Here is a 24,584-nt window from a genome sequence, read left to right as displayed (position 1 = left end):
CATTTTAGGCTGGACTAGTTTCTCCTCAGTTAAAAAAATCCACATAAGATCATGGGTATGACGTCAAAGTTCAATTGTTCAATTTTGTGGGCCACACACTTAAGCGTATTGGCTAGTACATGTTTGCACTGAAACAGAAGCAATACAAGTTTTATGTTCTACCATTACACTTCCAGGTTTTTCACTTATGAATATACCTGCCAACCTAATGATTCTTGCATGCATTAGAGTTTGCTTTTGTAGAGTTAAGTTTATTTTTTCCCCATCCCTCCCACTCCCGTAAACATTGCAATGCGAACTCTTTGTCCAACTTTTAAGAGAATGTTACAAAGGACAGCTCTGTGCCACCTCAGGACAGGAATCCCCCTGTCCCCTCCTCCCCAGGCTACAGATGGATCAGTAGTATTGATCACATCTCATCTTACATGCAAACAGACACTGCTCTCTTAATTTCCCCATGCCAGAGGCATACGAGTTGGCAGGTATGCATACAAAAATGGAATTAAAATGAAAAAGAAAGGAAAAAGAAAACTAAAAAGAAAGGAAAATCTTTCTGGTTAAAGCCAATCGTCCTAGAAGGAATCCATTGCTTTGAATTCACTTAAAGCCTGCACAGGTGAAATATGTTTCTTTTGAGAACCTCTCCTAACCCGGGTCTGGAATTCTTCAGGCTTTTCTCTCTTCACAAGGGGCTTCTTCTCTGGAGCCTTCATCTTCCAAGATACAACGGGTGAGTTGACAGCTGCTGTCCCATAGACCTTCTGGTATTTGGTTGAGGCCACATAGGATGCTTTGACCGTGAGGACAACAGCATTCATCAGGTTTTTAGCTGCCTGGATAAGCGACGTAGCACTGTCCAGCTAAAGTAGGAAAAGAATAAGACATACCTCGGTTAATCGAGGCCCCCCAATTCACAAGAAGGTGGTGCAGTTTCACAAAACAATGTTTTGCTTGTTCAAGCAAACAGTATTGCTGAAAATAAGCAAATTCTTACAAGAGAAAGTGAACAGACTATAAATCAGCCACCTGTCTTCTCCTATATCTGATCTCAAAGTAAACAAACATAAAAAGTTTCTCTATGATACCTAACTTTCTAAAATCTCAATACCGCTAAAGACAAACCCTTCTTCTTAGCATATACAAATTCCAAAGTAACATAAGTTGTTCCAAAGAGCGATATATTATATTAGGCTCATTAGTAATAGTGACAGTTACCCAATATTTGAAAAGCATTTGCTAGGCATTGAGGAATAAAAAGTCATAAAGGGTTACATTTCAATGATATGACCCTACTTCTGTATCTTCCTACCAAGCTATGACTATTTCTACATCCTGAGCTTGGGTTTGGTGAGGATGAAAGGAGCTAAGCACAGGAAGAATCCCAGAGTGGTTTGGCTTTTTTAAAATTGAGCTTGTATTATCCATTTAACTATTTCTAGGTCATGAAAATATCTCCTATAATAATATCAATAACTATGTCAGAATCTTATAGGTTTAGCCAGCATTCAGCAAGATCCCCATATCCCCAAGTTAATACATGCCAAACACTGTTCTCAGAATTTTTCAAGTATTTCCCTATTTAACTTTCACAACAACTCTATGAAGAAGGAGGTATTATTATCATTGCTTTTTTTTTTTCAATGAGAGACTGTCCAGTAACTTGCAGAAGTTTACATAGCTTAAGTAGCAAAGTACTTGAAGACTATACTACTAGTCCACACTGTCACTATACTGGGTTGGAGAGATTTTTTAAAATTCTCTGACAGCCAGGCTTGATGGCACATGCCTTTAATCCCAGAGACTTGGGAGGCTAAGACGGGGGAATGCAAATTCAAAGCCAGCCTCAGCAACTTAGCAAGGCCCTAAGCAACTCAGCAAGACCCTGTCTCAAAATAAAAATTAAGAAGTCTGGGGATGTAGCTCAGTGGTAAACCACCCCTGGGTTCAGTTCCCATAATAAATAAATAAAGAAAGAAGCAAGCATGCGATGACAAGTCCCAATTTGCAAATAAGTTTAGAGACCCAACACCAGACCAGGGATGTTTAGATTCCTTCTTTCCTGTACTTTTACTAGTTAGAGTGCTACATAGTGTGTATCAGGCCATTCAGTGTCTGTCTGATGCTTCTTTCAGTCTCACTGCCTGAACCAGACATTGTTCAAACTCTCTTTCCTCCAGGATTCTACATGTGATCTAGTGAAAGAAAAGGTGGACTGCAAGTCTTACTCCAACCTCATTTGATCATTCATCAAACTTCTTATAATATCAAATAAGGAAAGGTATCCTTTACAGTTAAAAAAAATGCTTGCTATATAACCTGTAAGTCATGGGCTATAAGTACATTAAAGAATGGGAAAATGAGGCACAGAACCTTCTGAGGGCTGGGTGATTAGTAGTATTTAAGCTGAGAGGCACTAAACCCTGTGGCTCCCCCACTGATGTGAATGACATTCACTTTAACTTCCTATCATTTCTTGTGAGAAAAAAAAATGTGTTCCATGCAGTGACTGGGGTCAAAAGAAGTTGAATCCAACGCCACTCTGGCTTTTCTTTGTTCTATTTTCTTTATTAAAGCTTTTTTAAGGAAAAAAAAAAAGTTGAACTGGGTTAAAAATATTATGGTAATCAAATGAGCTCAATTCTTCCAGCACCAAAAATGCTCATAGAGTCTGATCACTGGAAAAATAGTGGAAGATGCATATGAACCCTTTGTAATACCAAAGAAGGAATGTTTATGATTAAAAAAATTAAAGGTCAGTACTATATCGACCCTACATAATATAGAGAAGCAAAGATACTCCCAGAACCACAATTCACTGACATATTATTGACTCCTTTAACCAAATGCTTACAGACCATTGTACAAGGTGCACATATACCCAAATAACTTTTTAACCCGTGATGTTTCATTTATACAGCCTAATTTTCTAGAGTTAGCTTAAAAAGCAAATCCTAGATTATTCATGTTAACAGGAGAAGCCAAACATGGATTTAGTGCAGTGGTTCTCAAGGGAGAGCACTAAGCCAGCAGCATCAGTATCGCCTGGGAACTGGTAGAATTTTTCAGGCCCAATCCAAAGCTTGCTGAATCAAAGACTTACATCTTTGTTTTAACTAGCCATCCAGGGGATTCTGATAACGTGCCAAAGTTCGAAAACCACTGGATTAATGAAACCCAAAGACAATCTGAAGGCTTATTTTATCCAATGATTTTAGGACTTCCACCATTTATTTACTAGCTTGTAACATCAGAGCTAGTTATCTGACTGAATTTCACTGTTTCATCTTTCTCATTCAACCCCCAGGTAGAAGTATAAACAATGAAGGGCAAAGATGAGACAGGAAAATGTCGGGACAATCAGGAGCACGTCAGTCATGAATGCGGTAGAAGCAACAAGAGAACCCCACTCTACCCACCCCCATACCTCTCTGATCCAAATGATAGTTTCCCGAAAGTCTGTCAGGTTTCAAAAAGGAGTAACATTCATTCATAAAGTTAGTCCAATCTATTCTGTGCTATGGGTAAAGAGGGTAAAATGATATGTCAGAGAGAGTTTGGTTGATTTATTTTGTGGTAATTGAATTAGTAGAAATAAAATAGGACAAGATATGTCTATTATATTATTAAATGATTCTGGAGAGTGAGTCTTGGGAGAATTGAGCAGATCCAAAGAGATGGATACAAGTAATCTGGAGATTTTTACCACAGATTCCATTTTCAGATAGATGGTGTCTAATTCTGCAGCAAAAAAATGAGAGTCTGTCTCTTCTCCAGAACCCATGTGCTCTCCCAGCCTGATGCAGGAATCCTGTGAATAAACCTAATACATGGGTTGAGAGTGAGATAGCTCTCCACTATAAAGCCAGTGACTTCATTCAAGCTACCTGCTAATGTAGATCTTGAGTTTGGGGAAAGGTAAAATGAGGAGGTGAGGGAACCCAGCCAACTAGAACAAAATCGCACAGACAATATGATCAGTCTAAGATTATTAATACAAAATGTGACATTTTAAAGTGGTGAATTCCCAAAACATAAACTTTACCCTTTGCTACTATACTCACTTTTGTAATTTAGGTAACTTTAAAGCATAATGAGTTATTTTATTTTTAAAATGGTTTTCTTTATGTTTGTCCAAAATGGTACCAAGACCTGGTTTTCAATTGGTTTAGTTTTTACTAAACATCACTTCCCCAAACAAGACATGAGAAAGAACAAAGTTATATGGCAAAAAATTTTCATACAAGGTTTAGGAACCCCTGTTTATTATAATTGCATTCTATTTGGTGATTTATACTATAACAGTGGCATTTTCAAGCAAGATATGCAAATGAAGTTTTAATAATAACAAAAATTGAGCACCTACTAGGTGCCTTAATTCTTTTAATTAAATTTTGCAATTAAATTTTCCAAATCCTTAAAGTAGGTATTATTACCCTCATTTTACAGGTGAAGAAATTGAAGCTTCTGTAATGTTAATTTGCTCCTTTAATAATATATAGTTGGGATTAGAACAAAAACACACCTCTCTCCAAAGCTCAGCTTCTGAACCTACTATATAGCATTAATCCTTCAAAATATTATTTAATTTCTGGGCTGTTATTTTTCAGTTACTATCTATAATTAGCCCACCTGGAGAACTGTCCTTAAACCTATCAACATCCTGTTAACCTCATGACTTAATTTCATGAGTATCTCTATCTCACCTGGTCTAAATTTTTCAATCCCATGATTCAGATCCTAAATTATACTCTTTGCCTCCACCTCTGGTCTTGAGTTTGTCCCAACCCAGTGTTTAATCCTTCCCAGTCCCTCTTGGCATCCTCAGGACAATGGAGCCCAAATTTTGATCTCCACTAATTTCTCTTATACTTGCCCAGTTTCTGAGAAGCATATTAATTACCCAGCTCTATCCATCTGTTCTGTTAGGCTGGGCTTTGCTACTCTAATTAATGCTCTAAGCCTATATCTGGGCTTGCCTTGCTAGATTTAAAATGGCCTCCAAAGGCAACCACAGCTCAGTTCTTCCTCAAGCCAGCCTACATTACGTAGATGTCTGTTTTTGCTGAAAAGACCTGTCAATCTTTTCCTGTTTAGGAGGATATTTCAATTTCTTTGATGACTGCATTAAGTTCCTATATCTAGTCTAAAAGAAACTGTTCATTTACAGCTCATTTTAAAAACAAGAGCCTACAATTAGCAAATGAGTTCATGTACTTGTCTCTGGACCAACTCCTCAAGTTTTCTTTCTTTCATTCAACTTCAGAAAACACCCCTGGGAGGTGGGGATATAGCTCATTTGGTAGAGTGCTTGCCTCATATGCACAAGGCCTTGGGTTCAATCCCCAGCACCAGAAAAAAAAAAAAAAGAAAAAGAAAAGAAAAGAAAAGAAAGAAAGAAACACTCTTGGGATTGGTAATAGTATGATCCCAGTTGGGACTTAGAGGACTCATGGTTTGCTCAAGGTCACACTGCAATAAGTGATAAAGCCAACATTTAAATTCAGAAAGTCTACCCAGAGCCCATGCTCTAACAATTACATCACACAGCTTCCAAAAAGCATGCTTTGAAGGAGAATCCTCTATCCAAACATCTTTTGTGCTGTTCTAGCCTAACTGTGCCTTTTCCATCCCATAGGTGTCTGCTGTCCCTTGCCATAGAAATTAGAATTCTCCTAATTCTGTCACTATTCTTTTAAAATATCAAAGTACTATTTTAAAAAAGGCAACAGATGTTTCCTCACATCTTGTTCTATTACAGTCCATGAAAAGCAAATAAGGGTAGGAGAGCTCTTTCTATAAGGCATTTTCTGTTTTGTTTTTTTCCTTACCTCTATTCTCACTTTTCTTAACCCCATTCAACTTCTAATACAAAGTCAGATTTCTCTTTTCCGCATCATTCTTTTTTTTTTTTTTTTTAATGAATGGAAAGACTAGAAGGAAGAACTTTCTGAACTCTGGCTTTTCTTGTCATTTAATCAATACTTATGTTGCCTAATTCCTTTATCACTTCAAAGCTGAAGACCACCAAATGTGTTTGAAATGACTGTCTTGACACTTGCATAATCATCTGGATATTCCTGAAAACTCATGTCATAGGATATTCCTGAAAACTCATGTCATATTTCCTTAAAGGTGGACTTACATTGCAACACCAATTCAGTTGCAACAGAAACAGAATATGAGTGAATAGCTTAATCATAATCTTTCAGAAGTGCAAACACATCTCTTGAAACGCTGAATTCTCATTAGCCCCTTTTCATTCCAGTCTACCCCTTTGTCTTTCTACCTCGACATTTCTCCATCTCCAAGTATTTCTTCAGACACCTACTGAATCTCTATTTTGTGCCATCCAATGCTCGTAAGTGCTGGGTATACACACATAAATCCATGCAGGTGCAGAACTATAAGAGCTCACAGTGCAAAGACAAAAGAAGTCATGTAAACTAAAAAGTATAATACTCTGCAATAAGTTTTGTAATATGATGTGAGGTGTCCAAGGAACAAAAGAAACAGTAAATCTATTCTGATTCAGGTAGGGATAGGACAGGGTAAATAAGCTTCATAGTGGGCATGCTATCTAGACTCTGTTTTTATAAAAAGAGATATCTACTTATCAGAGAGAACAATGACCTTTGCTTTTTTTTTGGGGGGGGAAGAGAAAGCTAATAAAATTTTAAAGAAATATTAAGTCTACTTTCCCCCCCAGGTAAAAATCTAAAAAATAAATTTACTGAAACTATTATTATATAAGACTTTCAAGATAAAAATCAATATCCTTTTAATAATCTAAGACATGACAACATCAAGAAATAACTTATTTGAAAAGAAAGTAGCCTTGACTATCTAGGGAGTAGCTAAGCAATTAAGAATTCTTTATCCTTTATGATAATGGGGAACACACTTCCTGGGCAAATCAGCAACTGATAGATTTAGCAGTTTAGACTTAATAGTTTGATTCATTAAAAAAAAAAAAGTACAATAGCCAAAACAAACTAGCAAGGTCAAAAAATGCAAAACTAATGTGAAAGGCTAGAGCACACACTGAATTAACTGAATCTAACACAGTAAATGTCTTAAGATGTTAGTTTGTAAAGGCCAGGCTCACCATTACAGAAGAGAGTTAGAACTGCACTGTGCATTCTGTATTCATCTATTTATGTACACATGTAAAGACGGGTCCATTTTCAGATTGTATATCTTCTCCAAAAAAAAAAAAAAAAAAAGAAAAGAAACTGTTTGCTTCCAAATATTAATGAAACATAAATGGCAGTTCATGGAAATCCAAAGTAAAATTAATTACTAGATTTAAAATAATGTAAATGTCATGAGACTACATGCTAAATTAAACAGAATAAGCCAAATCCAAATGAAAGGTGTTTGTGAAATATAAATACTAAGGAAATATGCCTTGATTACTTCAAAATGCATAGAAATTCCTGGGTCAGGGATTTTTGTTTTCATTATCTCAAGTCACTGCTTGTAGCACCGCATATGAAAATGCTAAAACAGTTCCCCCAATATGGGTAAACTCCATTTTAGCCACTTTACAATATCTTTAATGGGAATGACATGGTTTAATATATTAAAACAAGAAGTATTTTAATGGGGCTAGCCTACACATTTCAGGGAAGGAAGTTGTGATGAAAGAATTGACAATAAACTGAAAGCAAACACCATGAGAAAACTGGAATCTTTCCAATGGAGCTGGCCATTTATTTATATTTAAACTATCATTTCCCCAAAAGCAGTCACAAATTGCTTATGGGGGGGGGAAGATTTTGCTACAAGTCAGTTTTGCTGTTAATGAATGGAAGGCTAGAAACCTAGAGCACTGGAGCCTATTATCCGCCAAGAGGAACATTTCATGTTTAAAAAATCCATGAGACTTTGAAGAGGTATTTGATCTCCTTAGAAACTGTGATACATTTGAAATACCTTGAAATATCTGCCTACTTTTTTCCAGAGTCCATATCAATAACACTTTTTAAAAACTCTACCATGTCCTGGGCAATAAATAACTCAAGCAAACAAAGACATGGTGAAAAGGTCTTAGCCTAATCGTATCTTTCTCCACTTAAGTCGTCTCAGGATGTTTGTACACTAGCAAAAAAAAAAAAAAAAAAAAAAGACATTTCTTTTATAGCAAGCCCTCATTTCAGAGCTCTGCTCCAGTCATTCTTCCTCCTCAAATATCAACAATGAAGTAAGCTAGCAAAGCTTGCTTCCTTCCTCTTAAGATAGGGACAGTGGCAAACACAGGGCAGCAATTTACCACTCACCCTTATAGTATCCATGGCAGACACTATTAATCAATCATGGCACTTGGCTCTCTTAGAATCCGCTAAGCGGCACAGGAAAGGAAACATACTTACCTCCCTCCTCCAAGAGGTTACATTTTGACAGAATTGTCAAATTTAAACTCCATATATAGTTTATAGTACAGATACATCATCCGTTGCACTTTATGTTTACATTGTTTAATACTTTTTGTTTTTATTATACATATATATTTATCAGGATATGGACAAATATTTCTAGCTAAACAACACTGCATTAATTCTTTTGCTCTCACAACTAATTTTGTGGGATAGATTGTGCATTTTTGTATCGACCATATAATGTGTGGGCAATTCATGAAATCATTAGTGAGAGGATCTAATCATTAAGTGCAAAGCATTTTAATGGATGATCTAAAAATTGGGCATTAAAAATTAACTGCATACATTAACAAGTATAATATCTGAGGTAAAAATGACCATCACAGCTTTGATATACTTAAAACAATTAATAGCACAGCATATACTGTGATATCTAACATACCGATAGCTAACTGATCTGATATCTAACTGATCTGATATCTAATGTATCTGAAAAGTTACTGAATTCTAAAGGCATTCCTATTTGATTACTTGGGTCTTGAAAATTAAGTATTTTACAGTTTTAAGGAGTAGGTCATGATATAAAGGAGAGGTCTGTTATTTTTCTGCAGGGCTTCTTTGAGTGGTGCCAGAGAGGCAGCTGGTAGAAGGCCAATTGTTAGGAAATCTGTACGTAATGGCTCAAGATTAAATTGGCAAAGACCTTAGCAGAAAGGCACTGCAATCTCAGGCTAAGAAAAAAATCCCCAGGGTCTTGCTGAGAAATTTACCAATTGGTTCTCAGGTAACTTTCTCAACTGGACATATTTGTGTCTTCCTTTTCAATTCCTTTAGGTAGATAGCAGCACTTCATAGTCGGCCAGTCCACTGATTAACTATCTTCATTTGCATTTTTTCAATTATAAGTAAGTAAACCTTGGGGACTCCCATGAAGGCTTAATTACAGTCAACAAATTTCCTAAATATGGCTGAGAGCCATGTTTCCCTACTAATAAAAGCTAAACAGTTTTTGCTGAACCCCAAAATAGACATTTTTTTTTTTTTTTTGCTAAACTTGGGATCTCAAAAGAGATGTAGGAGTATTGAGGTAGGTTGGCTCTTGGAAAGTGTTGAACAGGAATGCCTGGTCATCTAGGAAATCCTTCACCTCTTTTTTTTTTTTCTGGATTTCTTCCTTTCTTTTAGGTTCCTTTATTTTCCCACACTTCAGGATCTACTGGCCTAGAGATCTTCTCTAAATTTTTTCTTACATATAACAAAAGAACCATGAGGAAATAAATTCACCAGAGGAAGAAATGCCAGTTGATTTGCAGATTACCCACTATAAATAGATCTTGCTGGGCTTCTATGTCACATCAGCACACCGTGCATTAATTGATCATGTCATCTCTGATCATGGCCCATTATGTGTCGTTACAACATTTACATATCATAACAACTCTTCAAGGAGCTAAGGCTCCTTTTTGACGTCCCTATAGTAGAGCATCACTACTATTGATCCCTTTATTCCCACCATTCTCTCTCCCCAATTAGCAGCATCATGACCAGGAGCCAACGTTAAGAGGAACCCTTGTCTAAAAACGAAGAGAAACTAAGTCTTGACAAAATGGATCAAAGATCCATGGACCCCTCACTATCAGAAGTGCCTAACTTTGTATGAACATAGTGTCTGCCTGCTGATAAGTGCTGAAAGCTATTTAACAATTTGGCATGCAAAGCATATGACTCAGAGGAGTACAGACTACTGGAATCCAGGACAATCAGTTTGTGACGGTTAGCAGAGGACTATGCCTTGCAAATGAGCTTGATTTGATTTGGAAGTATTCTTCATTTCTTCACTTCTTTTCATATACAACCACTAGGAACTGTGTCATAATATGGCACTATTTATATGTCGGGAAAGTAAATTGCCATCCTTGCCAGGCCCCACTCTTCATCAGGTATATGGAAAAAGGTAGCCAAAGCTTCTGCTGCTACCAGGTCTTGGGTGAAGAGAGTAAGGAAGGGTGGCAGAGATCCATCCCCAGTGAGTGAGTGCAGCCTCTCAGGACCTCAGTCTCTTCTTTCTGCATGTGCTCACGTCTCCTCAGGAAATACAATTCTTATAATCATGCTATACTTCCTGCCTTCTGCTGCCCCTCGCTTTTTGTCCTTTCTTCTCTCCTAGCAATGAAAGCCTAGACTATCACTCCAAGCCTGAGTTCAAGTTCCGATTAGACTGATCACTAACAACTTGATCTTGAATAAGCTCCTCAACCTTGTTCAGCCTCAAATTTATCATTAAAATGAAAATAGCCCTTCCTAGGATCAAATGCTAAATGAGATAATGTCCTTAAAGCTGAGTGCCTTCCCCATGGTATAAGTAAGCCCCGTTAATGAATCTTGGCTTTTAGTATTACTGTGATCTACCTTTCCTCAAATCACCATTTGTGTCTTTTAAATTTTGTTTTATTAGTTCACAAAATGGGGTTCCCTAGTCTTGCTTTTTTAACCCTTAAATCTACTTGCTACCAAATAGATGAAAAATTCATAAATTTTTCATCTTTCATTCAAACTGAAAACACTGCATCTAGTATCTTCTGTCTCTAACTAAGACTAATCTCATCTCATCCTCTGAAACCACCAATAGAATTTCAGTTGTCGAAGCTTATGGATTCTTTAGCATTACTTGAATATCTCATCAAACATAAGCCCCCTCTCAGAACTATAAGACAGCTACTCTTGCTGACCCCTTTTCCTACTGTGCACACATTTATTAACCAAATAACAACGTAGCAAGGGGCAGGTTTTAAGAATATGCCTTTCAGGGCTGGGGATGTGGCTAAAGTGGTAGCGCGCTCGCCTGGCATGCGTGCGGCCTGGGTTCGATCCTCAGCACCACATACAAACAAAGATGTTGTGTCTGCAGAGAACTAAAAAATAAATATTAAAAATTCTCTCTCTCTCTCTCTCTCTCTCTCTCTCCCCCCCCCTCACTCTCTCACTCTCTCTTAAAAAAAAGAATATGCCTTTCAAAAATTTTTTAGATCCAAGATGATTAAAAATAAAAACCAAAGGAAGGACATTGCCTGGGCTCAGGTTTGTAAAAGTCGGGAAACAGCAAGTAGGATGGGCATCACAAAAAGCAACGGGCTTCCATAAGACAACCAGTACTCATCAATGATCTAAGCCCCTTCCAGAGCCAGTGAAGCAAGGGTGATTAATGGGTGTCACACTCACTGCCACTTCATTGGAACCCTTATCAGACCTGCCTGATCAATCATAGTCTTCTTTTCTACTGGTCCTGGACATGGTCTCAGAATTCACTCAACATACAGCCCAATCAAACACTAGCAATTGAGGAGAGTCAGCAATTAAGACAAAACCATTTACCATACTCTCCATGGCCCTTCCAAGTATACATGGAGGACTGCACAGAAGACTTTGAATAAGTAGCTCTCCTTATTCATGGTTTGCTTCAATTTTTTAAAAAAAATATTTGTTTAATTAGTTATAAATTACAATAGAATGCATTTATGCACTTTGATATACATAGATGGGGTATAATTTCTCATTTTTTTCTGATTGTATAAGTTATAGAATCATATCAGTCATGCAGTGGTATATGTACATAAGGTAATAATGTCTGTTTCATTCTATTATCTTTCCTATGCCCATATCGTCTCCTCTCCCCTCCCATCACTCCCCTCTACCTAATCTAAGGTAGCTCTATTCTTCCCTAGGTCCCTCTATTGTGAATTATCATCTACATATCAGAGAAAACATTTAGCCTTTGGTTTTTTAGGATTGGTTTATTTTGCTTAGCATGAGATTCTCCAACTCCATCCATTTACCAGCAAATGCCATAATTTCATTCTTCTTTAAAAACTGAATATATATTGAATATATATACTACATTTTTTTTATCCATTCATCCACTGAAGGACATCTGGGTTGGTTCCATAGTTTAGCTATTGTGAATTGAGCTACTATAAACATGGTTTTGTTTTTCATAGGTTCAATTACCCATATTCAATCTCAGTCTGAAAATATTACACAGAAAACTCCAAAAATAAACTATACTTAAGTTTTAAACTGCACACTGTTCTGAACAGCATGCTGAAATCTTCTCTGTCTTGCCCAGGACAAGAGTCAAACCATTTTCCAGTCTAACTACACATCAGACACTTTAGTAGCCAAGGGTTCTATGTGGTCTGTTGTTTCAGGATCCGCTGGGGGTCTTGGAATGTAACACTGTGTTTAAAGGGGGGCTGCTGTAGTACATTAATATTGCTTTTTTCCTCCAATATCATCATTTTCTTACACAATTCAAGACTAATTATTTCTTAAATATAATGCAGAAAACTAAAGTGAAATGTTAGACACATACATAGCTATATAAAATAATTCATTACATTAACCCCAAAATTTCAACTCTTCTTTCATTATAGAAATGAGAATTAAGACAAGAAGAAATGGTATCATTATTCAAGTGCTCATAAGAGGTCTTCAATATAATGCATGTTTAAAATCCAGTAATTTTAATTAAATTAGTTTTAAATTTGAGCAGTTGATCCATGGCTTTTATAATTAAACACATTTTTTCGGTCTACTTTGAAACATTTTTTGAGTAGACACAGAATAATACCCTCTGAATCATTTTGTTTTTCTTCCTGGTCACTGCTTTTTCCATTGTATGCTATAAACCCACTACCAATGTTAACACACATTCAAATCATTTTCAAGTGATCACTGTGTACAGTCACAGATTCAGGTACAGGTTTCCTACAACTCAATGAGATGTAACCATTAGCTCTTTTAGTTAATTTCCATATAGATTCTATTTCAGGTGCTTGAAAGAGTTAGCTTCATAAAGATGACTTCTTAGCATTTGGAGAACAATTCAATTTCTGCATATATTTTCTTATTGACTCCTCTCGATCTTTCAGAGACAGCAAGAGCTCTGCACTCCACTCCTCCCCCGGATCTACTTCTTCCACTGTCTTCTCCCCTCTCAGGGGGAGGGAGAATTCTTACCATTCTTCCTACCATTTAGATAGGCTACCCAGAGTTTTAGGCTACACTTTGTTCTCTCTGACTTAATATCTAATCTGTCATCAAATTCCATCAGTAACATCTTCAAAACATTCAGTATTTGACTTTGTCTCACCTTCTCTACTCCTGACCACCTTGACCAACTCAGCGGACACTGGCTAGATTGTTATCGTAATTGCCCCAAACTACTCTACTTGCTTCTTTCCATCTTCATTATTAGACAACAGCCCGAATGTTCTGTTAAATAAACAAAAATGATATTATTCTGTTACCATCATTCTCTGGGTGGGGGGGTCCTTGACTCAGTCTGAGTAGAATTCAGTGCATAATCTGGTTGGATAGCAAGTGGTCCTTAATATTTCTGATTTTTTTCCTTGTTCACTCAACCTCTAAATGTTGATCTTTTGGCTGTTGCTCAAACCAGTCATGTTAGGATGCAAGGCCTTACTTAGCACTTAGTGTTTTCTCTGCATAGAACACTCTTTCTCCAGATATCTATAAGGACTGCTCTCTCACTTCCAATCTTGATTCAAATATCAGTATCTTAGGGAAAACTGTCCTTAGCCATACATTTCAAATTGCAATTCTATCCCTTCCATGCTTCAATGTGTTGTCCTCTCCCCCTATTTCTATATTTTTCCTACAATTATCACCATCCAATATGCATTTTCTTCTCTTGTTTATTGTTTCCCACTCACATGCTATGTTCCAAACACCTAAAACAGTACCTGGGATTTGAGTCTGCCATAACTATTCATTAAATATTGTTAATAATAAACATTATGAATGGGGAAATAAGAAATGAAAATGCTTGACCAAAGACACAAAGCTGAAGTACACTGGCTAGTCCGATAACTCATTCCTTCCACCTGTTCTTTCTTCCACTACATCCAATGGCATAAGATTATCAGGAGAGTAGAAGGTGGGATATTCTGGAGAAAGGAAACAGTAGCCAACCGTGATACAAGTTCTTCCTCCTACTGTACCCTGAGTGGCAGTTTGAAGATCAGCCTTTGCTCAGAAATGAGCCACACTTAAAAGTCTTTATACTTAATTATTGCTTTCCATTTCAAAAGACTTAGGTTTTTAAAAAAATCCATCTACCCTATTAATAGTACCAGCATCTGCAAGGCACTGAGCTGTTTGTTCAGTATAATGTTAGTGCCCAAACAAATTATTAACCCTCAAAATAGTATAATGTAAATGTCATCATTCCATCTTTGTACATGAGGAAGCTGAAATAGAGAAGTTAACTTTTCTGTGAACCTGGGTTCATAATATTCATATCTAATAGAGGTAGGTTGCAATCCACTGGGACACATACCATGCCATCTCAACCAGACTAATCTATAATCTACCACAGAGTTTTCCTGCCTGATTATCTTCATTCTGGGTACCTGGTGGCATTGATCTAGAGGTAAGTATATGCTTTATCTGCTTATAAATGTAAGTCATGTGACCAAACAGTAATGAGGGTGGATTTTCTTAAGCCACAAAGGAGACAAGAGTCACACAAACTTCCAATCTTGCAATCTTGATTTACATGGGATCTGAACTAAGCAAGCGGCAAAGACATCATTATCTCATTTCTGATTTTCTTGCCAGCAACTAAAAACAAAACAAAAAAAAATCTATGAATATTCAAAGAAAATTTGATTAAATACATCTTCCAGTTCTCCTATTAGAACTAGATAGCATATATACCATTTCCTATTTATCAAAGAAATTAAGAAAAATTATTCTACATTTCTACAACATAGCCATTTAATTTATCACACAGTGGACACCATGATATAATGTTAGACCAACAGGTATAATGTGTAAGAACCCAAATACATCAGCTGTTATCATCACGACAGCATCTGACACATACTATGACCTGTGTTTCTTGTTCGATTTATAGTCTAGGGAGCACAAAGAAACCAGTACCATTCTTACCTTGCACAAAACACAAGACTACACATGAAAGAAACTGGATCTGAGTCTTGGCTGTGCCAGTTACTGCCTGTAAAACTTGGGGATGCTCTAATAATCTCTCTGAATTTCGGTTTCTTCAAGTTATAAAATGGGGTTAATAATAACAATGTATTTTACAAGTTATTCTGAAATCCATGTGAGAAGATAAACTTTGAATAGTTTTTAAATCTTAAAGACATATGAGAATATAGAAGACTAGCATATAATCTCTGAGTCTCTTGGGGATTTTCATCTTAATTTACTACAACACCTGAATGCTTCAGACTCAAGGAACCCTGCATTGAAGCAAGTATTCTATAGATGACTGGAGTAGCATGCAGGTATCATCAGCCCCAGCAAGACAAGAACAAAGTACTACCAAAAGGTGGTGAGTTTTCTTCTCCTTGACAGTGATGATGAAATATCAATGGAGTGGTCCTACTTACAATCTCAATTTTTCCATTTATAGAGAATAGTCTGAAAATATGATTTTCAAGGGAAATAGGTCATAGGAACCACACTATTGGGGACTTAACACTGGCTATGGAGTGTGTCCCCCAAAGAGATAAATCCAACAAAGAAATGAAGGGGAGACCATACCTACAAAAATGACAGTTCACCTATGAATCTGTATTTCATGATTCCATCTCAATTCTGGCTGCCTTTCTTGCTGGAATCAAATCATTGGCTACTCAAAACAATTTTGCCCTCAAAAACTTTGTCTATGTATTGGTCTTGTCTCATACATAGTTAGACGTCTGGCTCTTTGCAAACACATTCCTCCTTGCCCTTTTCTAGTATACCCTCCCCCAAAAGGCTAGCAACACAGAAATCATATTGGGTATAGGTGGACATATTGGGTTTAGTGTTTGGTTAGCGCAGTGAAAGATTCTTGGCTTAGGCTGTCCCTTAAATTGAGTGTAAGATGAGACTACTGAAAAATAAAAATTGTTTGAGTATTTCTCTAAAGAGAAAATTTTAGATTTTGTAGATTCAATACATATTGAAATGCCCCAGTTAGATCTTTCTTATATGTTACTATCACTTAACACTCATTTCAAAAACGAAAGCAATACACCAACTTTATTGACACCATTCTATAAACAGGCACTGAGGTGTAGGGAGAAGAAACTTGCTAGCTAATAAACAATTACCAGCAATTCGAGCTCATGACCTCTGTCTTTGGGAATAGTGTGTTTAATGGTACACCACAGCTCCAACTGATTTTAAATAAAAGAAGAAATAAAGGACATTTAAAGTGGTTCTCTTCTCCTTAGAAGCCAGGATACTTCCCCATACAGGTGCCTGCCAGGGCATGGCCTAGTTTGGAACCTTCTATTCTGTCTCTCCTGGAGTGAATGTACTTTAGGGAAGATGCAGCAAAAGCACCTGAGGGTTCCCTTCGATCTAAAACTGGAAATATTATGTCTTTGGTCCAACAAAGAACCTCTATGGATGGACAACATATTATCTGTTCCCTTGCAAAAGAGGCCAAGCTATACAAGAGACTTTCAAAATTATAGATTAAAGGAAAGAGAATCCTCAAAAGGCTGAAAAATGCATAACAGTATTGCCAAAAAATATTCTGGAAAAAAATATTAGTGGTTCTTTTGAAAGAAAACCTCAAACCACTGAAATTTGAAAACTTCTTCTGGGGTAGGAGGAAAAGTACTTCCTTAATTTCAAGAAGATGATAACTTTTAACCGGGGAACACAGAGAAACATGAAAGGGTTGGAGATGGTGTGATACAGTATCTTGCCCCTACTAAAAATTATGTTTAGTATTAAGATGAAAGTTTTCCTCAAGGCACAATCCCTATCTTGAAGTCCCTATGAATCAGGCCGCTGACAAAGTTAAATCACCTTCATATTTATTACAAGATATAAAGGCCACCTCATTATTTCTTTACCCTACCCAGTGAAAAATGCAAGGTAAATTCTTCAAATGCATTCTAGGTGCATCTTTAAGAGAGTGATGTCTGTTGTATCTGGGGATGCCACCTGTCACAGCTCTCCAAATCGCTTTAAGGAAAAAAAAAAAGCTAAGCCATGAAAAATATTCAGTTCCTACCTACAGCTTCCTGTTTCAGGGCTCACCTGCCACTCATTTCCACATTGCAGAATTATTCTTCATAAGTACTATCTTTAAAAAAAATGAGTAATTTGACTCTCAAGGAGAATAGTAGCCTAATGTACTTCATATTATTATTTAAAAAACTACCTATCACTTCCCTTTTTGCTTACATTTTAAGATATACTTACTGGCTTCCTCACCAAAGAGATTAAAATATATGCTGAAAGTACTATGCAATGATAAAGTAGTAGGTAATGATACATGGAAAGTTATTTTTTAAGGGCTACAAAATTGAAAATTTTTAACTTTACTACCTTTGTTTGCTAAAAAGCAAGAAACTGAAGTCAAATTTTACCTTTTTTAAACTTTTTTCTAAACATTCTCATTGAAAGCCTTAATTGTCTCTGGGAGTAGAAATGCAAACATGTCTAGTAAACAGGAAGGGAGGTGGATGCAGATCTTCAAAAAGGGTAAGAAAGTGATCATCAAAGGACAACTGTGACAGGTTCTCTGGAGTCTTGCTTGTAGGAAAATATACCTCCATGCCCTTGCTAAGAGTCAGTCTGGAGGTGAATCTGGAACTATGGTGCCTGTCGTCTGCTCTCACCTAGAGGGAAGACCTAACAGGATACATTTTAAATGGTGGATGAAAGGTCAGGATTGCAACCAGCCCTATGGTTCTCATTCAAAGGCAATTTTGTTCCCCAAACTAGGGCACTTGACAGTATCTGAAGACATTTGAATATCACAGCTGGGGAGGAAGGGGGTGCTACTGACATCAGTGAGGAAAGTTCAAAGATGTTGCAAAGCATCCTATAATGGCTAAGCAAAATGAGCCCCCTAGTCTTTCTCAAGCCTTATTTTCTAAAGTGTGGAAGTAGAATCTTGGAATTTCCACTTCGAATGGCTACTCTTGTGATTCTTTTACAGACAGAATTGTGAAAATCAATACTTTCTTTTTGAGGCCATTCCCTTCCCTATTTTTAAACATTACCTCTCTCTAAGTGATCCCTCTAGAACTTCTAATGACAAAAGAATGGAATTTCTGTAAGGGTAGAGACCCTTGGTGGTTATTCGGTGCTGTGTATCCAGCAGTTTAATTGAGGGTGGACATGATGAAAGAGAGGGAGGAGGGCAACTACATCACCAAGCTACATATACATTCTCTTGGACAAGACAAAATAACCAAGATTGGTGCCCATGTATATTTACCACGACTACATGAAGATCCCTGTGCTAAGTGTGTGGCATTAATCAACACATTTCGATACGAATAACCTGGTAGATACACATCTCATTTTTATTTTATACCTGAGAAAAAATGAAGCTTCTAAGAGGTGGATCAACTTGCTCAAAAGCCAGAATTCAGTCCTTGCATTCTCTGGCAAGGGCTACCACCCTAGCCTAACTCACCCTTTTTGTTGTTGTTGTTGTTGTTGTTTATCTGTTTGTTTGTTTCCAGATCTCTCATAAGATGGGGATTCACTGGGTTACTCAGATAATTCATTGTCAGCTTCCATCTGACTATGACTCTACAAAAGAAGGCGTCTGGAAAACAAAGCCTTCCTCCTCACATAAAATCTGGCATCCTATTGTCTAGAATGTAGGCAGCAAATTACATGTCTTAATTCTCTCAAAAATGTAGAAGACGAGAAAGCGCATTAGACTATTTGCATCACACCTAAATTTGAGTTTCAAAAACCCGCAAAGAATAGGTCTGCCAAGGTATCCTGGCTAGTATAAGAATAGGTTTTGTTTTCTCCTTCCTGAATTCGTGTCAGTTTCTAATCTAATTTCATGGGGATAATTTCATCTTTGTTTTTGGAATCCTGCCTTGGTTGACCACCCAATATCCATGAGCCCCTGTCATGGCCTCCCCTTTTTAATCAGGGCAGCAACTGGCCTAACTAAAACACTTTATTTCCCAGTCTCTCTTACATCTAAAGGTAGCCATGGTGATGAAAGCAGAAATTGCAGGGGGTGAAGGGCAGGTATTCTGGGAAACCTCCTTAAGGGTTGCTAGCATAGCAAGTAAGTGTATAATTTTATCTTCTCACTTCTTTCTGCATAGAAAATGGAAAGATGAAACACTAGAAGGTGTCTTGAGCCAAAAGACAAACTTCAGAAGTGAAGTCATATAGTAAATGTAACAGACCATAAATTCAGAGTCTGGGGTCCTGGAAGACTCTGTGTAGTCTCCCTGAACTACATATAAATATATATGAGTTGTGAGAGAAACAATTCTGAATTTACAGATTTATCATATGTGGTTGGATCTAAATCTATTAAAACATGTGAAAATCTATTACAAATTGTAAAGACTATTAGGGGACATTAATACTTTAGGATGCTTAGGTATAAATCAATATTTCATATTTAAATTTAATTATTTAACATTTTCACATGTCATAATGTTCAGGTAGGAGGGCAAATGAAAGTAACCATGTTACTTTCCAACTCTTTTCAAAAGAACCAGTATGATTAATTTAGCTCTCTTGGGGAGAAATTCTATATATTCCCATGCCATAATCTTAAAATCTTATGTATAATAAGACAAACAAATTAACAAAATAAATTATAAAGAAATTCAGTTAGCTCGAAAAAAATTTGATTACTTAATTGGTGGCTCCAAATGCTAAAAAGCAATGTGCTTTGAAGTCTAGCATTTCATGTAAAAATAAATAAAGGAGCTGGGGTTGTGGATCGGTGGTAGAGCACTTGCCTAGAATGTGCAGGGCCCTAGGTTCTATCCTCAGCAACACATAAAAATAAATAAATAAAATAAAAGTATTGTGTCCAACTACAACTAAAAGAAGATTTTAAAAATAAATAAATAAAGGAAAGAATGAAGGAATGATAGACTTCAGAATCAGTTTTTAGGAATTTCCAGTGCAAAACATTATTACTATGGGAGAAGGCTTCGCAAAGTGTGCTAATGTATTAGGCTTGTGCTATGTGCTCATTGTTCAAGGATCCAGTTGACAAACACATTCTTAACTAGCTTACAACTTCATGGAGAAAAATAATTAAATAATCACACTGATGTGTCAGACAAGGAAAGACAGAAGCACACCACGCTGTGGAGAATACAGCGGCTGACTTTGAGCTCCTGAAAATAGGAAAATTCTCTAATCTTCTTTTCCTAATATTTCTGATGGAGCTGACACTGTCTCCTCCACAAGACCATTATCAAAACTGAACTCCATAGTGTATTTAAGAAGCTTTAGCACAGTGCTTGGCACCTATAAAATCTTTGATGTATCTTAACTAGAAAGAATAATTGTTGGTATTTGCTACATGAGATTGTCCTTCTACGTAGCTATTACTGATATTACAATTACAAGTTTTATATACAAAGAAAAGCCCAGAGAGAATGTTAGTGTTGTCCAATACCAGCCAGATGATATGAAATAGTTTTCAAATTCTCACTGAATAGCAGTATCCAGCTTACCATTTTAACATTATTTAAGAAATTATTGTCTTCTTTATGTTACTTTTTCAGATCTCTTAACAACAAAACCATATGATTGTTACTATTGTCTATTCGGCTTTTATTTAGGTAAAATGGGCCTTGAAGTAAATAATTTCGCTTGGTGCATCTTCTTAGAAGCACCTGAAGTTGTATTTACCTTGACAGAGCTACACATCATTGGTAAGAAATATCTGCTAGAATTACTTTTTTTTTTTAACATCATTAACTTGGTATGCCAAAACTAATTTGGCATCTTAGCAGTTGCTTCTAGAAGGTGACAGCAGTATCTCCAACTCTGCCAAGACAAAACACTGTCATTGACTCAAAAAAAAAAAAAAAAAAAAACCAGCAACAACAACAAAAACCCAGATAAAAACAGGATTCCGCTGTTCGTATATAGATGACGGTATGACCAATGTGATTCTGCAACCTGTACAATCAGAAAAATGAGAAATTATACTCCATTTGATTCAAATGTATGGATTATCAAGATCATTGTACAGTCATGTGTAACTAATAAAAAAGGAGAAAAAAATAAAAATAAAAAAATAAAGAAATGCACTGTATCACAAACAAAAACCAAAAAACAAAACAAAACAAAAAAAAAAAAACAGGATTCCCCATCCTTTCCTGATTTCCAAAAGCATTCTCAAATATAAAATTATGGCAACCTGTAATCAATCAGCTGTATGCAAAGCAATGAAGAGGTTAATTCCAGAACTGGTTCTTGATGTTGTGAAGAGAGGTCTGCCTTCTTACAGACCAGGGCTCATTATGATGTCTCAGTAAAATGTGAAATATTTCTCAAGTGTCCCTTCTCTCTACATCTTTGAGCACTTCTTAACTTTGTACATGGACTGATGATTGTACAGTAATAGATGCTGTCCATTAAGAAAAAAAAAAAACAGAACAAATTTACAATTTCTAATTGATTACTGATTCAAACATAGTTACATTTTTAATAATTTTCAACATAGACCATATAGGTCCCATACTGCGTTGGCATGAGCATGAAGCTTTTCAGTCATGACAAGAATGCTAGTATGTTTTTTTTTTTTTAAATGACATTTACTTAATTGAAATAAAGTAGTCAAATAGCTCTTCCAAAGAATACCATTCAGAAACAGTTTCTCTGAACTATTTCCTTTCTCTCATCTCCACACCACTTGGGAGATGTTTTACAAATTATTTTGGATCTTCATCGACTCTTTGTATGGGAACAAAACAAAAGAAAGATGAAAGACAGCCTCTTGAATGTTTATAGTCTCACACCCCTCCTTTGAGATTTAATAGCATTATTTAGTCATTCTTTATACATAATAACCATCATTATTAGGAAGTTTTGTTCTCATGTCTAACCAATGTTTAAACCAATTTTCTCAAGATATTCTTGTATTACCTCCAGTTCCTATTTGTCCCAGATCTTTTATTACTAATTTCTTTTTTTCTGAAACTTCTTCAAAGAACACAGACACATGAGTCAGTTTTGTTGCCTCGTAGAGATTCTGAAACTTTGGTGTGAAAACGAACCACCTGGTGTGTGTTAGCAACTGGGTAGTTCATTACAGATTCCAAGAACCTACTACCAAGTATGGTGATTCAAGTGGTCTACAGAGTAGCCTCTGCCTTTTCATAGGCTCCTCCCACCCCTTTGCTGAGTTTGACATGCAGATAATTCTGATCATTTTGAAAACCACTGATTTAAAATCAGCATGGGTCATACAAATGCCTGCCCAACCTACCATTCGAATTTCATCTTTTACTTTTCTTTATCTTTTCACCCATCTCTGGCATTTTCAGATAATGTCAGTCTAGAATATATTTCAATACACACATGCATAGACCCTTTATGAAGCTTCCCCTTTTCTATAAGAATGCTCAAATTGCCTTGTATATATTTCTTTTAGAGAGGTTATTATAATGTATTGTAGATACTTGTACATCTGTCTGGATTGCATAATTTCACTGACCCATGGGACAGTGGCTATCACATGTTATATACTCAATGTTTGTTGACTGTAGGTCTACCTGATCCTTTATTTTAAAAATGATCTCCAGGAACACTTGAAGGTAGGGAAGGGGAACAATTGCCATCCTTATCATTGTTCTGTCAAGACAAACAGTCCTACTTTCTTGTAATAATCTATAATAAATTTGCTTCACAGAATTTTATTTAAATCTTATTTTTTTTTGAACTTTTTTTTTTAAATTAGTTCTAAAAGAGCATTCCTGGCTTTGTAAAACTGCCTTTGATCATATCATTTCGTTGTTCCCAGATAGACAAGTTTAGCCTTTGAAAGTGATTTCCTGAGATAATAAATTCTACAAAGCTAATTTTTATGTCACATTAAGAAATTAAGAGACATTTTACTGAATGATCTAAACCAAGCCCTTATTTATTTATGAAGTCCTAAGATCGTTAGAATCTGAGAAAGGAGTTAGGGGAAACAAAACTTTTATTTGTGAAACTCCAGTCTGTTAGAAAGGTCAAAGTAGTAACTTGGAAAGAATTTGGATGGCACGATATACAAAAGCATAGTTCCCTCTATGCGATGCCAAGTATACACTGCAAATCATCTGTGAAAGCAACAAAGAGGCTTTAGAATGCAAGCACTCTTGTTCATCAATGTGGGTAAATCATATCCAAATCAATAATCTCCTTTTCCCAAGTGCTTCAAAAAAGAGACTTGCTTAATCATGTGACGTTTCACTCAGTGCTTAACCTCATCTACAGCATCTGTTCAGGGGCGGAATCTGACATGATTCTTGTTCAATACACAGAAAAGTGACACCATCTTCATTACATGGGTTCTCATTAGCTTATGCACATTTCCAACACTATATCACTTTCTAAACCTTTCTTCAGGTTTAGGAAATATTTCCAAAAGAAGATCTCTTAGATTCACTTCTATCAGAAAATTAGACCCTCTCAGAGTTAGTTTTCTCTCCTTCCCTCATCCCTTCCTTTTATTTATTTCTCTTCCATAGCTGGGGCTATGAGTATTTGTGATCTTTCTCTCTTTTTTTTTTGCCTAAGAAAATAGTGGCCTGATTTTATTTTAATAAACTTAATAAGCTGCAGTTCATTTACTAGCAGCCTCTTCAGCTCTTCTAAACAAATATTTCTTTTATTGTAAAATCAGCACATGTTCAGGAAAAAGTGATCAACAAGCATGTGGAACTCAAATTTCTCATAGACACCCAATACTGTGTACAATTAATATGCTTTAGTAATTATAATAATAATCTGAAGAAGTAAGGAGATTAACTATATCGTGATTTTGATATATGGCATGTCTTAACCAAAATTCATCCTCAACTCCTGTGGTCTTGCAAACCATGGTCGGTCTTGCTTCCATGATAACTTCCTTCTGTATAACACAAATCTCTGACACCCTTTAAAGTCAGTAAAATGCCTCACCTCAGCTTCTCACAATCATCCCAGTGTAGTCTAGCCACCTATATACCACCACGGCACATTTCTTAGTTATTTGAACTCTTCCCTTCTTTACTTTTAAGTTGACACTTGTCTGTACTCCCCAAAGAGGCTGTACATTCCTAAGGATCAGGAGCCAGGCTGTACATATATACCATAACACATAGTTCAGTACCCCAGTTCTCTATTCACTACTCCTTTCCAATACCACATAGGCACTACTGCAATATCATC

General features: G+C 36.4%; 1 protein-coding gene across 4 annotated transcripts in view; it reads right to left on the bottom strand.

Moving 5' to 3' along the window:
- Window positions 1-572: 572 nt before the first annotated feature.
- Ctnna2 (catenin alpha 2) overlaps window positions 573-24,584 on the bottom strand; it is a 954,264-nt gene continuing 930,252 nt past the window's right edge. For all 4 annotated transcript variants that reach the window (XM_026396077.1, XM_026396076.2, XM_026396078.2 and 1 more), the window contains one exon: window positions 573-860. In XM_026396077.1, the coding sequence (XP_026251862.1) occupies window positions 573-860 (288 nt within the window). The remainder of the gene's footprint in view (window positions 861-24,584) is intronic.

This window comes from Urocitellus parryii, chromosome 12 (assembly GCF_045843805.1).
Source record: "Urocitellus parryii isolate mUroPar1 chromosome 12, mUroPar1.hap1, whole genome shotgun sequence".
Taxonomy (NCBI): Eukaryota; Metazoa; Chordata; class Mammalia; order Rodentia; family Sciuridae; genus Urocitellus; species Urocitellus parryii.
Note: the sequence above shows the minus strand (reverse complement) of the source record. Positions and strands in the feature narration are given on the sequence as shown.